Consider the following 22,023-nt stretch of genomic DNA (forward strand, 5'->3'; position numbering starts at 1 on the left):
ATTGGAGCTGCAATCCAACATGTGGTTCAGCATAAGCACTCCACCTATGTTGAGAACAGGTCTGTCACTTTATGGTGGGAGGTCTGCTGGCCAGAAAGGACAATGAGGCCAGTGCTATGGCAACAAGGCTTCTTTATGCAGCGGGCCGGAGGTGACAAATATTCAGAGAGCTGTGGGAGAATAAAAACAGTCAGGGTCGCTTTGCATCTGTGAAAAAAAAAAAAAAAAAAAAAAAAAAAAGGATTTGTCTTTCTTTGTGCAGGGCTTTTGTTGGCAGTGTGCCAAATTTCTGAAGTCAAAAACAAAATGTTCATGTAGATCCACATAAAGAAGAACTACACAGTGTCCTGCAGAAGTACTCACCCCACCCTGTATTTTTCTGTATTTTGTGGCATAACTGCAAATTTCAATGTATTTAATTAAAATTTTATGTTGACAGAGCAACACAAAGCAGTGTTTAACTATGAGGTAAAAGGATGTGAGTTGTTACGGCCCAAGGTCTTTCTTCTGGGTCTCTAATTGGTGCTGATTGGAAATTGAGGCAGCTGGCCAGTGTCTCCAGAATGGCATCAGATCAGCTTCTTTCTCACTAACCCCACCCAGTCTTTCTGTCTCCCTGCCACTGTCTCCTCTTTCTCCCTCTCCTCTCCAGCCAGTTATGATTTTTGTTAAATAAATCTAATTTTAACTTATCTCATTAGTTGCTTTTCTTTAAGCAACTTTTCTTCCAGAGCCAGACCATAACAGAGTTTTCTAGAGCTTTGGAGAAGTAAACTCTATAAAATGTGATGTCCATTTTTAATTATTGAAGCACCTTTGTGCCATAATGAAAGCCGCAAGTTAATATAACTAGAGTGGCACTAATATGCAACTATGGGCTGGTATGGACCTGACTGTTCCTCATGATGCTGTTTGTTCTCTAATGTTCTCTAAGGCTACATTCACCTGGCAGGCAAATACGACCCAAATCAGAATTTTTACCCATATTTGACTTTTTCATTCCAGCCTGAAGGGCTGAGTTCTGATCTTTTAATTCCCCCCAAAAATCCAAATTGTGTCACTTCCAGATGAAGTCCGTCAGTGAAGTGCATCACATCCCATCCTCTTAGAGAAAAAGAACAAAAAAGGATGCTTTAAAGTGGCAGTATTTGGTCTTTTCCAAAGAATTCTGTTTACATCAAATATGACTCTAAAGAAGTTTTACTTCCCGATTTAACGCCTTGAAATTGGGCCTCTGGCTCTTTAGGAAAACTCCGCCCTCAGGAATGATCACAACATGGCTCCTCCTTTAACCCTTAACAATGTTTCACTGACAAGTAACTTCTATAATGAGCTCAGCAAATGTGGGGTTCCACAATGTGTTTGCTAATTGCTGCTGGCTAGTCTGGAGGAGTCAAATGGTTACCATGAAGATAAAAGGATTTCTCATACATGTATGAGAGAATCAAAGCAACACTCCAGATATGTTTTTGTTTAGGTAATAACATTACAACATGATGTAAAGCTAAAAAAGTCAATTTTACTTGATACTGCCTCTTTAAATCTAACAAACAAGCTTCAGAGAAATGTTCCATTATCATAGTGTGCAAGAAATATCTCTCCATGAGTCATACCTCATATCCAAGAATTCTTTCTGGGAGGGAAGGGAGAGTTTCCCAGATCACTTCAATTTCTACTGCCGATAAACTCCGGGCCCTCACCCTCTTAGGAGCCACACTGGGGACTGCAGGAACACAACAGAAACAGCAGTGAGGATCCCAGAGCCTCATCCAGCACCATCAAACACACTAATAGCAAAAAGAGGGGAAGGCGTTGAATAGACCTGTAGTTCTCACCGAGAAGCTATTTCCTGAGCTTTCTTTTTAATGGGATCTGTGACTGACATAAGGGAAGACTATCTGCCCAGCAAATTCAATTAACGGGATACCTCCCTGACAGCACCGTGTGGTAAGTGTCTGCAAGGATTTCCTGTAATCTACCAGCAAGATAACTAATATCAAGTTGACATTCAGCGCTTTCAGAGAGAGGGAGGGTGGGAGGAGGGAAATAACAGCAGATGGAAAAAAAATCATCACTATTCAAGGTCACCATCGTAAGGAGAGAGAGAGATTATGGCTTGTTTTCCAGCATACCGTCTTCTGCCGAATACACCGTGGCTATGGAGCTGAACGGCCCTTCCCCTCGGTTGTTGTAGGCCGCCACCTTGATGTCGAATGGCGAGAAGGGCGGGATGGTGTCGTTGCGAAGCACATAGCGAGACACGGTGGGCGCTGAGACCACCGCCCGCGTCCACGTGACCGCGCCAGCTGACCTGAAGGCCACAACGTAGCCGAAGCCGTCGCCATTTTGCAGTTCCTCAGGCAGAGGCTGGGAGTGAAACACAAAACTATAGTGATATTAAAACGCATACAGGCAAAAGAAACAGACTAGGCCTCGTCTCTGGGGCTTTTAGGGGAACAGATACTTCCTCCGTCTGTCTCCTCGGTCACCTTTTTACCTTATCTTTTCCTCCTGTGTGGTTTGGTAATTGTAGCTAAAGTGCAAAGCCCTTCAGAAGGAAGTGCTCTCTTTTTGGAGAGAGAATTAGCTCTCTGTAGCTGAGCCAGATGAGGGGTGTCTCCCCTCTAATGTAGGTCATAAAATTGCTCCACTCAATTCTGCACAATTAAGCAAAACCATTACTTGCCGACAGAGAAGTGTAAAAAATGTGACAGATGACTTACCTCCCATGTTATCACTAATTCAGACTTTGTGCCGCCACCACCTCCAACATCAGTGGGAGCTGTATCAGGAACTAAGAGGTAAAATCCCAAACGGGGAAGCAATTAGAATACAGTTTACAAAGCTCCACGGAAAACCTGAAATGCACACGCAGCCCTATGTCCAGGCAGTCGGGGACAGATGCTCCCGTAATCCTTCCTCTGAATTCCAAATGACAGACGTTGGCCAAATGTCACGGTGCAAGCCCAGCAAGCCAACATTCATAATGTCTTTCTATGACATTTTGACTCAGTTCCTATTGTTCCTATTCCCATTTGCCTGTTTGAGCAGTGTAGCATGTTGTGGGGGGAGATGGGGGATGACCACTCAGTCTGTATGAGCAGCCCTGCTTTAGTAACCTCTGTTAGAATTGGATTACAATCAGTGTTTTTTTCAAGCGGGATTGAATGAAAAACACGCTTTTTATTGGATTTCTTGTTTCCTGCACTCTGGTTTCCCTTGTCTTTAACTTCGAGGTCACCTTTAGGGTTCCTGCACTGCAATACTTCTTGTTCAAGTTAAGTCTGTGTTGCTTAAGGTCTAAAATACTGAGAATGATCGACCAGATCTGCAAATTTCTTTTTTTGGCATAGGGTTCAGGGTTACAACCCAGATACACAAGAGTGTGTTGGACTGATTGCAGTCTATTTAGTGCACAGTTTGTAATCTGTGAAACATTTACACTGTTTATAAAAACAATAAATGGAGAATAATATTTCTAAGATCGAGTTTTGTCCAAAACTAATACGATGCATCATCTCATGAGCTGGATGTGTTGCACTGTAATTTGTCAAAGTGACAAATTAGATGTAATTAAACCTAGTTAGTGTCTGCTTAACTGCTGTTAAATGTCAGTAGATAAAGTCATTACCTGCTGTAATATTGATACCATCATGTTTTTTTCTACAAACTAACTCTTAAAGGGGAAGTATCATATGTTTTTCAAGCAAATGAAGCCATTTTTTAGCACAGCAAAATATCTGTTAGTTGTTGTAAATATCCTAAATATATTTCAAAATGACTTAAAAATATCTTGTAATTGTGCTCTTTAAGAAACTCCTGCTCTTTCTGAGACTCTGCCTTCAGGAAATCATCACAACATGGCTCCTCTATTAACCCTTTACCAACATTTTTACCAGGCATTTTGCACAGCTGAATGGTTGCCACAAACATTCATGAAAGGATCAAGACAACACTCCAGGAATGTTTGGACGTTACAACATGATATAAAGCTAAAACATAACAATTTTACATAACAGACTACTCTTTCTGTTTCCTGTTGTTTAATTCAGTAAACAGCAGGATCAAACTGGTTATTTGCCGCTTATTTACCATAAGCAGTAAGGTTTGGGTTTCTAAAGAAAAATGTTTTTCTTAATCATACAATGTTGTATTGCTTTGGAGTGTAAAATACAAACTCCACCCTCCAGCTCTGACAGCTGTTTAAACAGACCAATGGAGCCACAGCGATGTGTGCTTCAACAACATGCAGAGTGGATGGAGGAACTAAAGGGTTGTTGTGTGAAGCTCTGACTGACAGGAACATTTTCCCTTTCACTTGGCGTTTCAAGACAACTGATGACCTTTCACTTCTCCCTCTACATCTCTTGTGGGTTTATAGTTGTAGCAGGTAATTAATTTTTTTATTTGATACTCTGTTGTTGGTGCTTCTTTGAAGTTTAAGGTTAATGTTAATGGCTTTCTACAAATGTCACAATAGTTTGTAAGTGCAAAAAATATTTCTAAAAGTAAATTTAGTGTCTCAAATGTTTTTTTGGAACTGCTGTTAATTATTTTGTGTCTTTGTCAAGAAGATGTCACTGCTCTGTTTAACGAAGCAGGGTGATAATTAGGAGCTATTTATTATTATTTGCACTAACCTCTCAATCCTTCTAGACCTGGGAATTATATTTTAAAAAATCCCATATTTTTATACATGTCTTAAGCCAAAGAAGTACCTCTAATTTTGTCATATACATTTAGAAAACACCTATTCCCATTTGCCTGTTTGCGCAGTGTAGCATGAGAAGAACCAAAGTGGACCTTTGGTTATTCTCTAAAGTATAAGTCCCAAATTTTTATACACTTGTTTTCAGAAAGAAAATATACTCACACAAGCTGTCTGACTAAAATTTGACTAAAATATGCAAACACCCAATGTGAATTGAATCTGAATGGAAGGTAGTTTTACATACTAGCATCTTCTGTTCTGGTCTTGGCCGAAGCTGGACTCGGCTCTCCGAGGCCCACAACATTCCGGGCCACCACCCTGAACTCGTACTCCACCCAGGCATTCAGACCGACCACAGTGGCAGTTAGCATGTTGCCATTGACAACCTCTGGGACTGCAAAAAAGTTTTAAAAAATCATAATGTGACAGAAAAAATAAAAAAAAAACGCCTGCACAAATATTCTGTCCATGAATGCAACAAGGACAGCCGATTGGGATACCTGTGTCTATGGCCTGCCAGCCCACAGTGAACGGCGTGCGAGCCTGAACGATGTAGCCTGTTATGGGGCTGCCGTTGTCTCGTCCGGGCGTCCAGGACAGCTGGGCTGTGCTGTCTGTGATTTCCTCCACTGACACTTTGTCCGGAGGGCCTGGAGGACCTGGAGACATCAGACATGGAATAAGAAAAGGTAACCACCAATTTCAACAAGCCTAAAAAAAGAATGCCAATTTATATATCTATGGTAAAAATCTGTTCCAATATTATTGCAAGAAAAGAACACCTTTCAAAAATTTTAATTTGAAAAATTCTTCATTTAAAAACAAAGTTTTGACAGAAATTATCATGTCATTTATGCTCTTAGTTATTTTTCAAGATTTTCCTTTTGCTTCTTTTTGTCTGTATTTTTGATACTGAGTTTTACAAATTATTAATGCATTATTACATTATTAATACATATTACATTTTACAAATCTATTATTTGCAAATAGTGTTGTACAATCCTAACTCTAACCTTGTAAAAAGCATTAGGCGCAGATAACTTCTCTTATTATTGCAAGCAAATAAATAACAAACAAACAAAATATATTCCATAAATTGAAATTTGAAGGAACAACAGAAGTTAGAAAGCATTTATTCTGATCCTGGTTTTCCAAAAATAATTGGAAAAAAATAAATTTGAAAATAAAAATTCTGAAAAAATACCAAACTGCATGAATGTAGATTTGACTATTTCATATACATTATAAATTACTATAAAAATCAATATTTTTTGACAAGTTCTTCAAATGTACATTTTTTAGACATGTCCAATTATTACAATGTTGAGCCAAATTTCTCACCATACATATTTAGGCTTTTATTTTCACTTTAATTAAGATTCAAATCTGGTGTGTATTGATGCTGTGTGTGTTGTGTGTGAACTAATTGTTGTACTGACAAATTGGGTGGGCCGTTTATTCAAAACCGAGGACACGCTGGTGATCGTGTGCCATTCTTCTCCATGGTGCTCTGCTTTTCAAATGTTCTCCCTGACATTTTATGATGTGCAAATGAGCTAATTATGGTCATTTTCAGTGATAAACACCATCTCCTCAAAGCACCTGGAAGATAAAGGTTTATTAAGAACAAGTCTGTCAGTGAGATAATCTGGGCTCAGCCTGCTCACTGTGCTCAATGCAGCAAACAGAAAACAAACGTACTGCAGCACAACTCAACCCAGGGCTGCCCATGCCACTGTCAGTCAATTTTAACATTTCAGCAGTATTTATATGATATTAATTGAAGCTGACAGAAGTTGGGCTCTGGCAACGTCCATCTTTTAAATTTTTTTTTTTTTGCTTTCCTACACAATTGTTCTCCCCCTCCATGGAGAGCCTAAGGGATTTTTCTCACCAATCTGTCAGATGTCTTTCACTTTGAAAGGACGTCTACCTCTAAGTAAACACACAAGGTTATTCTCGAATTGGCGTGTGCAAACAAGCTGCTGGAATCAGCCAGAGTTACCTTTGACAACCAGGATGGCAGAGGTGGACAGGCTCTCCACGTCCGTGTCGACGACGCACACGTACTTCCCTCCGTGGCTCAGCTGGATGTTGCGGATCATCAGGTCCCCTGATACAGTCTGGAGGAGGGGAAGAAAACCAGGCTAAGTGGGAGACACAATGTTATTTTATCAGTGGACTTTTGGCACAATGTTTTAGAATAAAAAAAAACTCAGAGTTGTCATGCCACAGTTTTTTGCTTTTCTCCGCCTCTATCCAAACAACAACATGGCAGATGCAGTCTGCACAAATAAAGCTGTTGGCTGTCCTTCAGGCGATAACCGACCTGCAAACAGCCACCAGCTCCACACAGGGCACCCCGAACAAACACATTCTAGCTAATTGGCAATCATTATTCCCTGATAACAGAAATTCAAGCATTATATGGATGTAAATCCCAGCATAAAGAGCAAATAATATACAAGAGCTGCCAGCATATGGTTACCATGTAGGAAAACAAACTGACAACAGATGTTTCCTAGTATAACCAAGAACAAGAGAAGGAGATTCACCGAATAGGCTTGGCCTGCTTTCCACAGAAAAGGACTAGGGCCACTGAAAAAACAAAACAAAAAACAAACTACAATTCTGACTTTAATCTTGTAAGATCAAAAGTCCTTATTCTGAGAATTCGGAGCAGGTAGCTCTGCTAACTAGGCTAGGCGTCTTCAGGCTCAGCTAGCAGGTGGAATGTGTTTTACCTGCTGACTGCGGCAGGAACTCAGCAAGTCACTCGATCCTTATGGAGTTATTATTATCTTCTAAGCTTTGCTATTGGTAGAAAATAATGTGGCAGTTAGTTATATTCCCTTCCTTGGAATCTTTTTGTATATAAATTTATAGTAAGAAAAATATTTTACGACAGTACCTCTTCATGATTGATATATAGTTGTGTTTATGTGTTAAAGCTTTTACTTTGCATTATTTTAATTCGACTGCTTTTTATTGATATAATGTGTTAAAATGTGTTGAGTAGGCCAGAGGTCGTCGTTGTAACAGACGGTTCCTGCTTTTATCCGAAGGTTCTTGTTTTTACTCACATGCAAACATTACATTCTACAAGTAGAAAAATCAGTAGCATTTGGTTGCTGATATCCAGCACTCAACACATAGGATAAGGAACTGACTTGATAGAAAAACTGCCTTTTACGGCGTAGCTTAGCTTAGCAAATTGAGGAAATTATTTCAAATCTTGCCATTTCCATCAACCTTTTCAAATGAAATACTTAAAATATACATGAATAAACGCTGATGTACATTTATGCAACCCCTAACTTAAATAAAACAGTGCATTTTGCAGATTAGAATAGAATGAATAGTTTGCTGATGATAATGTGAGCAACTGAATCTCTAAATGCAACTCGTGTAAACTGAATAGAGCCAGTGTCCGCTGCAATGACAGGAGATGCCATCGTTGATCCAGGGTTATGTTATTTGTAGGGTATTTGGACAGCTGGCTCCAACTTCTATAAGAAATCAGATACATCAGGCTCAGGGCACAGAGGTAATATTTCTGATGGCTCCACAACAATGTAACACAGACAGACATATCTAAGATCATCATTTCAAAATAGATTTTTTACATTACTCGACTAACATTAGGCATTTTAGTGCATGAAAGAATCAAAAGCAAGCCACAGAGGCATTCGGCATGTAATGACATTGTCTAAAACTCAGGCGATGCGCCGTCTCTAGGCATGTTTGTGTCAGCGTGCCATCAAGATATTTTTAGACCCATCTTGCGGTGAGTCGCATGCATCACATGCTCTTGACCTGTTAAAATAATGTTGATGCAGTCTGAAAAGGACCCCTTGGCAGGAATGAGTCCATTTACACTAAAAATGTCAAAGAGAATGACGTTTGTTTTGAGGCTGAATTAAAAAAAGAAAAGTTCGACATAATCTCATGGGGACAGATTTTATCCGGACAATTTCATTGTGTCCTTGTTGTGACTGCTGATGGTATCCGCCTCTGAAAGTCACCTCCTGTCACAAAGCATGTCAGCTTGTGGGAAAAAAAGAGGTATGCTGCTTTAGAAGCCAGTCACCTGGGGCCAGGTAAGACTCGCCGCAGTCGCAGCAGATTTCATCAAGCCTGGTGGCTTAGTCATTGTACCTCCACTCTGCCATGACAGTGAAAGGGAGGAAGGTGGATCATCGTTTCTCTGAGGGACTCCAGACAAAGAGAGCAAAGCCAAATGTATGCGGGCGATGGGAGAAAAACTCTACCTCTACTTCCCTTTTTTCTCCTTCACTACTCTTTTTCCATCTCCTTTGCCTATACCCAACAGCTTTTATGCACCTAGTCAGACTCTGGTGTCAGCCACCACCTGGACAAGCCGGGAGCCAGGAATGACTTGCGAGGCCTCTTTTCTTAGCGGGGAAGGAAGTGATGGGGGCAGGTTTTCTTTTAATTATGGTAATTAATTCATCAGAAGCTTTTAAGCGGTGTCCTGGTAATCTCTGTGGACAGATTCTGGGTGAAACTATATCTCATTAAATGCCATTGCACCGCTCAATGTCACCAGTAATTGCTATTTGTGTTAATGAAGACGTGCGGCTAGGCATTCCGCAACACTGGCCGGGTCTTCCCAATATGATATCAACCTTTTGGCACATGACTGGCGCTAATTGATATATTGCGATGCATAAAGCAAAATGAGAGCGAGCGAGTGAGTAATTATTTATATAACGACAAGCGCCGAACAATTAACTCTGCCCTTCTTCAAAGGGAACAAACATTCGACAAAAAAGTCATTATTTTGAAGGTATAAAGATTTCAAATGAACACTTTACTGGTGTCAGGCTTGCCCTTGGTGAAAACCAAGGCGGCTCATTACTTAATTATTTCTGGGCTCAAGATTCATAAATAGGTATGCAAATTCAATTATGGCAGAGGGAGATGATAAGAAAATGTTCTCCCTTGACGTTCAAGAATTAGAAGTTGAAAGGATGAAAAAGTAGAAAGACTGTAATAATCAGGACCCTTTGTAATTAAAACAGTATTTTGCAGTATTTATAGAGCTGTTGGGATGCGGAAGCTCACATGACAGTTTAAGAAGGTAAGAATTATTGCTATTTACTCCATGGTGACTTCATCTGGTAAATACACCAACAAATAGACTGGTGACTGAAATGGGATGATTTTACATCTTAGGGCCACACAGAAACCTAAAACCTGATTTACAGGTCATACTCACAGAGAGAGTCTACAGTCTGTAGGTCTACAGATGTTTCTGTAGACCAGAGATTCAGTTAGCCATTAGCTAGCTGTGTCAGTAGCTGTGTTTCCATTGCAAATGTGCTCAAAACCTTCTCAATATCAGCTAACGTAAAAAAACCCCAACACATTTCCACAAGTGCAGTGATTCCATTAAATAAGAAATGAATTGAAATTAAAATCTCACATGAAGTTTATTCACACGATAAGTCATTAAAAAACATGCTGCAGCATCATCCTTTAGCCACTTCCTGCACTGTTACTGTTGTATTTACGGATAAAATCAAAACGCTTTAGACTGCTATGACTGTGGAGCTGTGTAATGCCAACTGCTCTCTTTTTCTCCACCCAAGAAATAGTAAAATAAAATCAAGTTAAGTTTATTTGTATCGCACATTTTAGCAACATCACACCATAAAACACAATACAATGACCAATTATGAAAGAAGAATTCAATATTACATTTTGTTAAATTACAATTATCAAGCAAATGCATTTTAATTACCGTAGTTGATCGTTGTTCCAGTTATTATGAAACAAAGGCAGCTCTAATCAGGTGAGTTTTTAGTCTTGATTTGTAAGACTCACTGTAAACTGCAGGTGTTTTGCAGTTTTCTGAAAGTTTGTTCCAGATTAGTGCAGCATAAAAACTGAATGCTGCTTAAACAACAAAACAAAAACTAATATATTTAACATTTTATCACCTTTGTGGTAAAACCTTTGAGTTGGTATTTAAGCTAAAACACTACATTGGACACACTTTTTTCTTTTTTGTTTTGAATGAAACTCATAGAAAAGAAATTGCATTTTTTTGTGATAGAGAACTCTTCTATATCTTGAAATAAACAAAAGGTTTGATCTGTTTTCTCATTTTATAGAACTAGAGGTAAGTAAGGAGTTCTTTTTAATGTTTCTTTTTATTATGTAGATGTGTTTATAGACCCTATTATGGAAGAAATTAGAATTGGCAACAATGATTATCAACAGGTAGGAGATTTAGAAAATTTGTAGGTGGTAACAGACAACAAAACTCTCACCAACCTCTATTTATCAAGGCTTTGTCAGATTTTAATGACAGTTATGAAACAAAAACATACAGTTTTGATGTGCAGTTCACCATTTGGTGTCCAGGAGGCCCTTGGCCACACAGTGGATCGTACTGTAACCCAATTAAACCCCAGACAGATAGCAAAGTAACAAAGTTCAAACGCCTTGAGAACAACTTACCCCACCCACTCTTTCAAAGTGGTCACCGTCTCTCTGGAAGTCGATGAGCTGGCCGTTGAACGCCCAAGAGAAGGAGACGTCCAGAGCTGGATCAGAAGCGATCTGGCAGGGCAGCACGATGCTCTCGCCAACAATAATCTCCATGTTAGTGGGCCTCATGGTGATTCTGGTGGGCTCTGGCCAGACAAACAGATGACAGTGCATGCATGTTAATACACCGCCACCATCTTACCACAATTCACAACAAAACCAATAGGCTGCGGACACGCGCCTAAACAAGCGTTGTGATTTTTTGCCACTGTTGGAGTTTGTTTTTACTGTTTCTAGCAAGAGACATGCAGAGAGCAGAGTGAGTTCCCAGCTGTGGCAGGTTGGATACCTCAGAGTACTTTGAGGAAAGGTCACAGTAATTAAATCCTGTGATGTTAAATAGTTCAGCTGTCAGTGGAGGAAATGAATGAGGAGCTAATGAGAATAAATTTGATGGTTACAAATGGCACAGTTAGGCCAGCAGGGCTACATAAATATGTTATGCCACCGCTCTTAGATAATGACCTTTAACTACACCAAGGATGGTGTTTGTTGCTACTTAACTCATATTTCATGGAATGTGTAATATCAGCTGTGTTTATTAGGCAATAAACACCACTTACAAACATTATATATATATATATATGCAATGTTACTCAGGAAAGAGAGAAGAAAATCAAGATATTTTCCGGCCATTGCCTGCCAACAAATGGACCTTTATTTTACAAGAATTGCGAGAAATCCAATCATTTGCCTATAAGCTGTTCTCCAATAATAACTTTACACAAAGCAATAATTGGGCCTGTATGGAGTGTGATGGATGGTTTCTCTTTATAAGACTTTCCAAGAATGGAAATGTACATAACCAGCTTATTATCGTTACTGGGAACCTGCTAAGGATGTGAGGGAAGAGTGTTTTTTTCACAACAGTCCAGGATTTTATAAATTACTCCACAATACTTCTGATGTGTAAAAATGTATATACTTAAAAAAATCTGACAACACCAATCTGACAATTATTAAACCAAATAATTTAACTGCTTACAACATATTCCCATCCAATTAGGATGGTTTTACTGGTGTGTCTGCAGAGTAAGTCACAGATGGTTCATTATTTGTTCATTTGACATTCAACATCAATGCAACAACAAACTTTTACAAGCGTTTTAATGAACAATTTATGTGCTTATCCTTCAGAACACTGTATGAAGTACTCTGAAAACACTCTTAATGGACGTCAGATTTTTTAAAAGTAATTTATTCTCTTTAATAGAAATCTAAATCAGCTGCTCTGAGAGGTTAATTCTGTTTTATAACTGTTTGTCTTATTAAGACAAAAAACACAGTTTATTTTCACAGGAAATGGAGATTGGAGGTGGTGTGCTGTCACTAATGTTCCCATGTGAAACACAAACCAAGAGCAGAACATGTAAAATATTAAGAAAATAGTGATCACTTAAATTTCACTAACATTTTTTCAAAGTGTACTTTTTATATAACACAGGATCTTTGATGGGAAACAGCTTCAAAATTTCATTCTCTCACCATGTTTCACACAAAACATTAACTGATGGTGCACCGCCTCCTACATCTCCCTTGTACATTATTATTAGTTTCTCTGTAATTAAATATCCAATGATGTCTTGACACAAGAGGAAAGGTTCATCAAATTTTACTCATATAAACCATAGTGAAGTTTTGAAGAATAGAGTTGTTTTAAGATGGTAAAAATCCCAAACGGTCAGATTAGCTGTTAGCCTCACTGTCCAACTAATATGGATTTATGCTGAATAAACACACCAAAACAGTTATTGAATGCAGGATTGATATTAACAGCTTGTAATTTTTTAAATATTTTTTTATAGAACCTCACTGAGGTTTATGGTAACCTTTAAAGTGGTCGAGGCAAGCAAGCTTTCTGTTGGTCTGTCAAAGTATTTTCGTTTTTCTTTCTCTCATTTTCAGTTGCTCAGCCACATTAATGGATTTCGGTATGAAAAACATTTTTCTAGTTTACAGGAATCCACTAGTGTATCCCCTATGGGGAAAGTTTCCTGCCATAATGCAAGAGCACACATGTTCAATCTATAAACAGGATTTTATGTCTTTTGTTCTCAAAACTTATAATGTTCTGCTTACATTTTTGTTTTGAAAGCAGGACGTCATGTCTTTCTTCTCAAAACTTGTAACACTTGTACTCAAAACTTCTCCTTGCACTGACACTTGGTCTCTGCTTGGACTCTCTGCTCATTTATGAAACATGACGTATTTCGCCTGGCGAAAAATGTGCAAAATTTTTGTATGGAAACAATAATATCTATCTATATGCTATATTCGTCTATATTTGTAAGTCGGATTATGATTAAGTCAGTGCCTCACCAGCTACGAATTTCACAGCACTGACCTGGAATAACTCTTACTTTAAATTGTCCACATTTCTCTCTCTTTTTAAATGTATTGTCAGCCATACAGACTGAGCAGAAAACATATTAAAGAATGTGTCTAAAAGTGTAAAGTTGAACATTTTGGTGAAATGTCCTTGTTAGTGTGAACAGGAAATGCCTCAATTGGTCAAAAACCAGTTTGCAACAATTCCGTACATTAAAAAAAACACACAGCACTACATCTTAGCCAGGAAAACCTTTAGGTTTGCACTTCATTAACTCTGGACAATGCATTCCAGTTCTCATATCCAATGTCCAAACATTTTTTCTAGGCCTTCCTATTCTGCACACCTGGCTCATATTAAAGACTCATTAAGTATCTTCTGTTGGACCTGATGACCAGCTAATGAGGTAATACATCTATCTGAATGATGCCCTTTCAAAATAGAATAACTAACACACAGTGACCGAAAGACTCTGCCTTTAATTTATCTCCTTCAGCATATGTATGCGTGTACACACACACACACACACACACACACATTCACACCCACGCACCCATATATACATATAGAGATAATACTTTTCCGATTTATTATTGAGTTTTGAGACATTGAGGTTTATTGCAGTGAGAAGCTTATCTCACCAAATATCACTACACACTGGGACCTTTAAGTCAATAACCAGTTTGATCTGAGCTGCTTGAACTTTTAAGTTTGAGTGAACACACTCCGGTTGTCTTGTAAATGTCAAAACGTCTGCGACTTTTGACTTCACACCCACTGAATTAACACAAGCCAGCGTCTTCAGTCGTTTACATCTGACACAATCCACCAGGTGAAAATCAAACATATTTAATTTATCTTATTATCAGCTTTTTCATTTTTTGAAAAACTTTGTTTTAGCTGGAGAGTGAGTACATGCAGATCCGCCTGGCATTAAAGGGGAAAGTCGTACCGGTGATGAGGAGCTTCCCAGTTGCGCTTGCCGTTCCAAACTGGTTTTTGGCGATGCACGTGTAGCTGGCTGCATCCCGTTTGGTTACGTTAGCAATTTTTAAAGTTCCATTTGGCAGCAGAGTGATCCTGTGGGAGGAAGAAATGGTGTTTTACTGATTTAAAAAAGGTTAAGAGTGCACATTTTAAACGACACACACACACACACCCACACACACACACATTAATTTGTTCTGAATTTATGACATTTACGTTGTTTTTTGTTAAAACTGAGTGCCATCCATGGTGTCTTTTTTTTTACCACATTTCTGTTAAAATTGTGAAAAAATAAAATAAAATAGAATACAACAATGATTATACAGCACTTTGACCTGGATTGTACTTCAAAGCTTTTCAATGAATCCCACAGAATGAAACTTTTAAAGGTGTGTGAAAAGCTGAACTCTGGGACCTATTATAAGGTAAAAAAATACACTTCACAAAGAGCATTCTTAAATATAATAATGAATAAATAAATGTGTTTTGAGATTTCATACTGCTCAGGTCAGAGAAATGTCTGACACAGTAGGAAATTAAAACATGTTCACAAATATAGCAGTCCAGACCAAAATCTGCAAGTTAGACAGAGTAGCATAGAACTACGTCAGGGGGAGTGGAAATGCTGCCAAAGAAAACATGCATAAATCACACAAAATAAAAGCAAATCCTACTTTTCACCTACAAAAGTGTTCATAACTTTTGAAAGTTTCACATTTGATCAAGTTCCAACCTCATAATTGAATGAGTTTTACTGGGGACTTTACACAAAGAAAGTAGTGCATGATTGTGAAGTTTAATGGAAACTAACATATGGATTCTCCCAATGTATTTTAAAAAATCAACATCAGAACTGTGTGGTGTGCATTTGTAATCTGCTTTTTTTATGTCCCTAAATATAATCCAAACCAACCAGATGTCTTCAGAAGTCACTCCAGGAATGTGAATTTGATGCAAATATTGAAAATGTATGCACCCGGAGGCGTCTATCCAATTTGACCAAGGCTAGTTTCAGAGAGCAGTCGATATTTTTGCTCTTTTCACCTCCCAAAAATCCAATTTGAGCCACTTCAATATGTGGTAGTGAATTAGATATGTAACCGATTTATACGTTTTAAAATCGCCTTTAGTCTGAACGGTCATGTCGCATTTTATCCAACTTCTACGTCATTTCCATTATAAATGTGAATTTTTTAAATCCATTTTCTTCTGCTGCATTTCCAATAAATAAGAAATTAAATTAAAATCATGTGAATAAGCTTGTTCACAAAATAATTCAGTAAAAACCAAAGCAGCAGAAATTAGTTAGAACACCTGTACAGTAGATTGGAGCATCGCAGTTAGCGCCTACTGGTTAGCAGATTAACTGCTGGCAATATAACAATATTTTTCTATAAACTTTACAATTTCTAAGATTTTTTCAAATAAATTTCAGTGTTTCCTTCATTTTAAAACTGTAAAAATTACACCAAATTTAGGTTTCTTGAGTTACGGCAATTCCATGTACTTTCTACAGTAATATAATGCTGTTGGTATTTTAGAATTTCTTTTACTGTAAAGTTTTTTTTACAGTGTACCAATTATCTCCAGCTACAGACTCGGCCTTGCCTTCCTGTGTGAACGTGGTTCTTGGCTCACATTGTTCTTCTTTCTCAGAACTCCTTTAAATTAAGCGAGCCAGAGTTGTTTTCAAGCCGATGCGGTCACTGGTTTAACTGCTGCGTGTTCTTTTCTTCTCCTGGTTATCCGAACGTCTGCGGACGGATTGATCTGACGATGCGTCTCTGATTTTGCAAACCTGTGATTTGCCCCTTTTTTTGTTGTTGCTTTCTGTAAACTCCTGTTTAGACCAACAATGCACAGAGGGACGAGCGAGCAAAATAAATGAAGCGCCCGCTTTATGCAGCTGAAGTTGCTGTTTGATGTTGCTTGCTAGAGATTTCCAGCCTTGTGAGGCCCCACGCGCCCCCACGATCCATTGCAAGCTTTCATCTCTGCAGCCTTGTTAGTTTCATCAATCGCATTCCAATAGGGCTTTAAAACAACTCATAAAGGAGATAATTGCAGGTGCATGCTTCAATGTCTTTCGCTTTCCAAAAACAAAAAAATTACTTTGCATTCTTTACTACTTTCTCATTTTATTGTCCTAATTATTTAACACAGGTAGTTTTGATACAAGCACCTGGCATCTTCATATCTCATATCCAGCAATTTCCATATGAAGGTGCAAGCATTATATTAACTACCATTTGTGTGAATTTTCCCCCACTCTTTCCCCTCATTAGTCTCCTCTTTTATGCAGGAGCACAAATGCCAAACACGCCGTTGAAGTGAGCCGGCCTGCGGTGAATGTGAATGAGAGCTGCTGGAAATGTGCGTTTGGACTTTCATCCTACCTTTCGGTTCTCTGCAGAATCTCGTTTCCCTTCTTCCACAAGCTAATCGCTGGGGGCGAGGCCTGAGGCTTGCATTCCAGAGTGACATCGCTGCCTGAGCGAGCTTTTAGCAAGGCCTTTAATGGACTTCTGGAGAAACTGGGAGCTGAAGCTGCACGTAAAGGAAAGATGGAATGAGGCTGGGAAAAATATAGGAGAAAACGGGACTGTTTGTGTAACACATAATCATGCCGGTTGAAGTTTTCACACATTTTGTGATGTTGCAGCTGCAAACCTCATTGCATTTGGTTCTAAATTATTTTCCAGCTTTGCAAATGAATCAAATGGTTAAACTGCAGCTGGGTAGAAGGTTTTTTCATCTTAATTGCAAGATATTTATCTTGTTTGTAAAGTTTTGGTTTATTTATTGCTTTGACTACATAGCTATTTCAGCAAATAATTTTTAGTTTGTTTTGTAAGTCAGTTAATGATTATTTCAATATACAGATCAATAAATCAATAGCTCATAAGGAATAATAAATATTCACAATACTGAAACAATCCAAACAAATCATGTGAGGGTAAATATTAAAGTCTTCATGTTAGGTATATGGAAATATCTGCTTTTAACTGCAAATGGCAATTTCAAAATTTAGGCTTTTAATTAAACTTTATTACAAAACTGCACAGTTACATTCTTCAGCTGCAGATAAACATCATATTGTTTATCATGAATCCATCCTGCAGCATATTCTCATCATCACATTGGAGCGGGCCCTCATTAGGACCATCAAGTGTTCATCGCGTTACCAAGAGAGAGAATTGAATTTCTCATGGAGCCAGTCATCAAAGCTTTGCAAATAAATCGATACAGGCTCTACATGAGACAGCATGCACAATGCCACGAGGCATTGCCTTCGTAGTATCCCCAATCAATGGACGAAACGACTGGAAGTAAAATGAGACACTCTATCAGATTTATACTTTCGCCCGGCAGAGCCCCACAGTGACATCAAATGAGGGCGCAGACTGATTTCTCAGGAACATTATACAGCGAGGCTGCTTTCCTTATCTAAGCAGATGATCGGATGCACTGAAAGATAAGCAGAATGAGAGCAGGAGAAGGGAAGCAATCTTACCTAACACCATTAGCTGGGCACTGGAATAAATACTGCCATGTTTGTTTTCGGCCACACACTGATACATCCCGGAATCTGATAGGTTTAACGCGGTTATGGAGAGGGCTCCGTTTTCAATTTGTACCCGGGCCTGCGGAGCAAAAAGAGAAATAATTCTGCATATCTTTTGCAGAGGCTAGAGATACGCTGTGCCGTTCTTACATCCAAAAGGCACAGCGGACAATTATCCACGCATCCGTAAAGAGAGGAGGTCAGCAGAGGAGGAAAAATATTACAAAACAAAATCCTGGTGTCTCCGTGTATTCAGAGTGCATTTGGAGGACGCAAGTTGCTAAAACTGGAATTCGAATATGAGACACAGAAATTAGGAATTGCCAGCAAAAGCACACACGGTCTATTAAAATGTCGTTTGTTTTCTGTAAAACAATCGACTGGAAATGCTGCGATGGCGTTTCCAACCAATGAGTGATTTTAACCAAATAAGCTGGTGCTTCATCCAGACCTGCAGGGGGGAGATGAACAAGACTTCTTTAATTATACTCTCACAATATGACAGTCGATATACCACGCTAAATTAGTTGAAAAGCTTTCAAGAAACATCAAAATACACATATATGTACAGGCTCTTTAAATTTACATCTCTTTGAAATGAGTTTGATCCGATTATTTTCTCTTCCCAAGGCAGCGTTTGTGCATTTGCCTTCATTTTCCTTCCATTATCCAGCCGCTAAGTTAGAGCTCTGTCAAGCTAAAGGGTGAGCTATTAAGCTATTAAAGCGGCTGACATGTTGGAAAAGGTTGTTGATATGATTTCTTGTGCAATCAAGACAACTACCATTCTGATATGTATGTCTGTATGTACTAGAGCCATGGTTTTCAAACTGCTACGTGTGCAGGGTTTCCTCTAGAAAACCTGCCTGGTGGTAGCCAGCTGGACCAGTTCTCTGTATTTTTGTGTAAAAAATGATCAAACGTTTTAAAATTTGGGCAAGCACCATATTTTCAGAAGCCAACAGGGAGATGGGGGGACGGCGCAATTGAGTATGCTTCCCCTCACACTCAATTCAGTGCGTCAACTATAAAACTAGCTTAATCTGCCTTTACTGTTACTGGTGTATAAAAAACTATTTTAAATGAATCAGAACATTTTCAGCAAACCTGTTTCCATCTTCCCTGTAGTCCATCAACTCTTATTCAGGAAAGCCAAAAACCGCCTCAAGTGAGGGTACATTTTTTTGTTCTTTTTTTTTTTTTTTGCAAAACAGGAAGTTGTTTTGAATTTTGTAATTTCCATAATCAAAAAGACATTAATGGAAAAGCAGCTAAGTATTTACCAGATACACCATTCTGCTACTTCTTGACATGTAGCTGTACCACCTCGACCACCTGAGCACTATAGTTCTCAAACCTCATGTATACCACATCCACATAGGCCTGCAGCTGAATCAATGAAACAGTAACTCTTAGCATCTTAGCAGTAACCCAATAATCACCTAAACTCAGACCACCCTTTGCAGTCTGTACTGATAAATAATTCCTAAGTTAGCATGTCGAATGCTTTAAGGTGAACATGAAACTAACGGCTTGCCCTACTATGCCTAAGGCCACGGAGGAACATATAGTGCACTGAAATTTTAATCCCACATTGGTGTCTGATCCATTATTCAAAACAAAGTAAAATTAGATACTGGCCACATTGCAACAGTAACACTGAATAGTACATGTGTATTGGAATCCACACTCTGGATTCCAATACACATGTACTATTCAGAAAGGGAGGGAATGGCTAGGAAATAGCTAAAGATTGTGTGGCTCAAATGTCACAAATCCAAAATGGCAGCCATGTCTATAAAACATAGTGGTAGACGCAGTAACAATTTTTTTGTTTTCACATCGAACAACTTGTATGTCAGCAAATAAGTAAAAACGATTTAAATGTTTGGATATTTTGCTAAGAACAAGTTAGCCTAGCTTCTTTACTTCTTCTTTCAACTGGATGATGATTAATTTAGGTTGTCATTCCCAGATCTAGTAAGTGATTCTCTAGGACAATTAAACTCAGCATGACTTGGCAAAAAATTGTAAAAGAAAAAATAACCCAGTAAAAATTAACTGACAACCCCAATTAAAAAAATGTAACTATTTTAATTCATACATACACTGTGTTGTCCCATCAAGTCATGAAACCATTCTACAAATATGCAAACTGTGAGAAGCAGGTAACACACATTCAAGTGTGGCGACACACTCAGCTAAAGCACCTTCTCTACAGATGTGGAGGAATACATTGCTGACTATTATCCATCTTTTTAACGCTGGCAATTGTGCATCGTCTCCGCAGTATAACTGAAGCAAAAATTCAACTAAACCTCATACCTCAGTCATCATTTGCTCGCCATTCTTCAGCCAGCTGTAGGACGGTTTTGGCTTTCCATTGGCCTTACACTCCCAGAAGAGGTTCTCCTCAATGGACCGAGCCGTGTCTGTTATTGTCTGGAGCCACTGAGGTTTAGCTTGGAAAAAAATGAGAGGATTACCTGCTCAAACGTGTTTTATTTATCATGACTCTAAGGCACATACAGAGCAGTATCAGGCCTGGCAATGCCTGATACTGCATTGAGGTTTGCATGTGGCACTGTAAGCACATGGTTATCAAAACAAGGATGTAACGAGACACCAATCCACTAGATCACACAGTTTTAGAACAATATGATGTCCATTTTTCAAAGTCTTATCCAACAACTTTGGCAGGTTAAGTGTCAAGTATCGATAGGAGCCCTTGTTATGAAGTTGTGTGCTTTCAGTTTCACTTTTATCTGTGTTTGAGACTTTTATTTTAGCTAAGAAAGCCCCCCTGTCGTGTTGAGTCGACTAACAAAGACTTCCTGTAGAGCACACTAACAGCTCTCAGTTGTATAAGCATTGTAGAAGCTTTCACCACTTTTAAATCATGTGTGTGGAAGCATTTTAGGAACTCAGTTGAACAAAGGAATGAAGACACAGCAAAGTAGATACAAGGTATTTCTAAGGACTAGCTACCGGTTAGCTGTTAATAAAGCTAAATTTGCCTTTTAGGCACTAGGCTAAATAATTATGTAACATGTAAACTCAACATTGAACAGTCATTCTTTGATAGTTTGGGATTTATGAAACCATTGCTTTATTCTTGTATTTTACTGCAGTAAGAAATACAACTGCGGTTCTTCAGGACTAGCTAACTGTTAGCCACTAACAAAAGTAAAGCTGCCTTTCAAACACTGAAGTCTATATTCTGAAGTAATCTCTTAAAATAGTTTGGAATCTTTTAAACCATTGTTTTACTTGCGAAAACACAAAACTTGAGTGTTTTCAGAGCTTCGTTAGCTATACAACTACCTTAAAATTTACAAGAATAAAAAACTGTAATATAAGCTACAAACTGAATTATTCTACACAAACTAATTCTTAACCTATAGAGAATTCAGATATTTTAGAAAACTATAGGATTATAGACACATAAATACACCAAATATACTAATATTATGTTATTAATTTAAATTAATTGACTTTGATATTTGACTTAAAGGGTGTAAGTCTATGTTCAGGTCTTAAGACATAATGAAAGATTTTGGATTCATAAGAATGGATGGAGACATTCCAGAGGTTTGTCTAATTATTTATTTAATTTAATAAATTTACGATGAGAAGATTACACAACGCCAGGTAAGGTGGTTCTAATGCTTTAAATCTGTTTGAAGACAAGCGTTAGAATTTCATTACACCCAGGATTGATGTACATGTTTCATATGTTTGCAGTAAAAACAAAGTCAGAGATCACTTCAATAACTTACAGTCCAACTGCAAAAATTGGAATTCAATCCAATTATATTCAAAAACTAACCTCATGTTTATTCAAATGTATTC

The 22,023-nt window shown here is 38.3% G+C and overlaps 1 protein-coding gene across 2 annotated transcripts in view; it reads right to left on the reverse strand.

Annotated features, from left to right (window-relative positions):
• Positions 1-22,023, reverse strand: part of cntn3b (contactin 3b) — a 75,029-nt gene that overhangs the window by 9,019 nt on the left and 43,987 nt on the right. For both annotated transcript variants that reach the window (XM_044122271.1, XM_044122272.1), the window contains 11 exons: positions 20,497-20,633; positions 18,121-18,250; positions 17,003-17,153; positions 14,572-14,699; positions 11,201-11,376; positions 6,717-6,834; positions 5,212-5,370; positions 4,956-5,105; positions 2,724-2,794; positions 2,133-2,367; positions 1,614-1,723 (listed from right to left, as the gene is read on the reverse strand). In XM_044122271.1, the coding sequence (XP_043978206.1) occupies positions 1,614-1,723; positions 2,133-2,367; positions 2,724-2,794; positions 4,956-5,105; positions 5,212-5,370; positions 6,717-6,834; positions 11,201-11,376; positions 14,572-14,699; positions 17,003-17,153; positions 18,121-18,250; positions 20,497-20,633 (1,565 nt within the window). The remainder of the gene's footprint in view (positions 1-1,613; positions 1,724-2,132; positions 2,368-2,723; positions 2,795-4,955; positions 5,106-5,211; positions 5,371-6,716; positions 6,835-11,200; positions 11,377-14,571; positions 14,700-17,002; positions 17,154-18,120; positions 18,251-20,496; positions 20,634-22,023) is intronic.

This window comes from Gambusia affinis, linkage group LG07 (genome assembly GCF_019740435.1).
Source record: "Gambusia affinis linkage group LG07, SWU_Gaff_1.0, whole genome shotgun sequence".
Classification (NCBI taxonomy): domain Eukaryota; kingdom Metazoa; phylum Chordata; class Actinopteri; order Cyprinodontiformes; family Poeciliidae; genus Gambusia; species Gambusia affinis.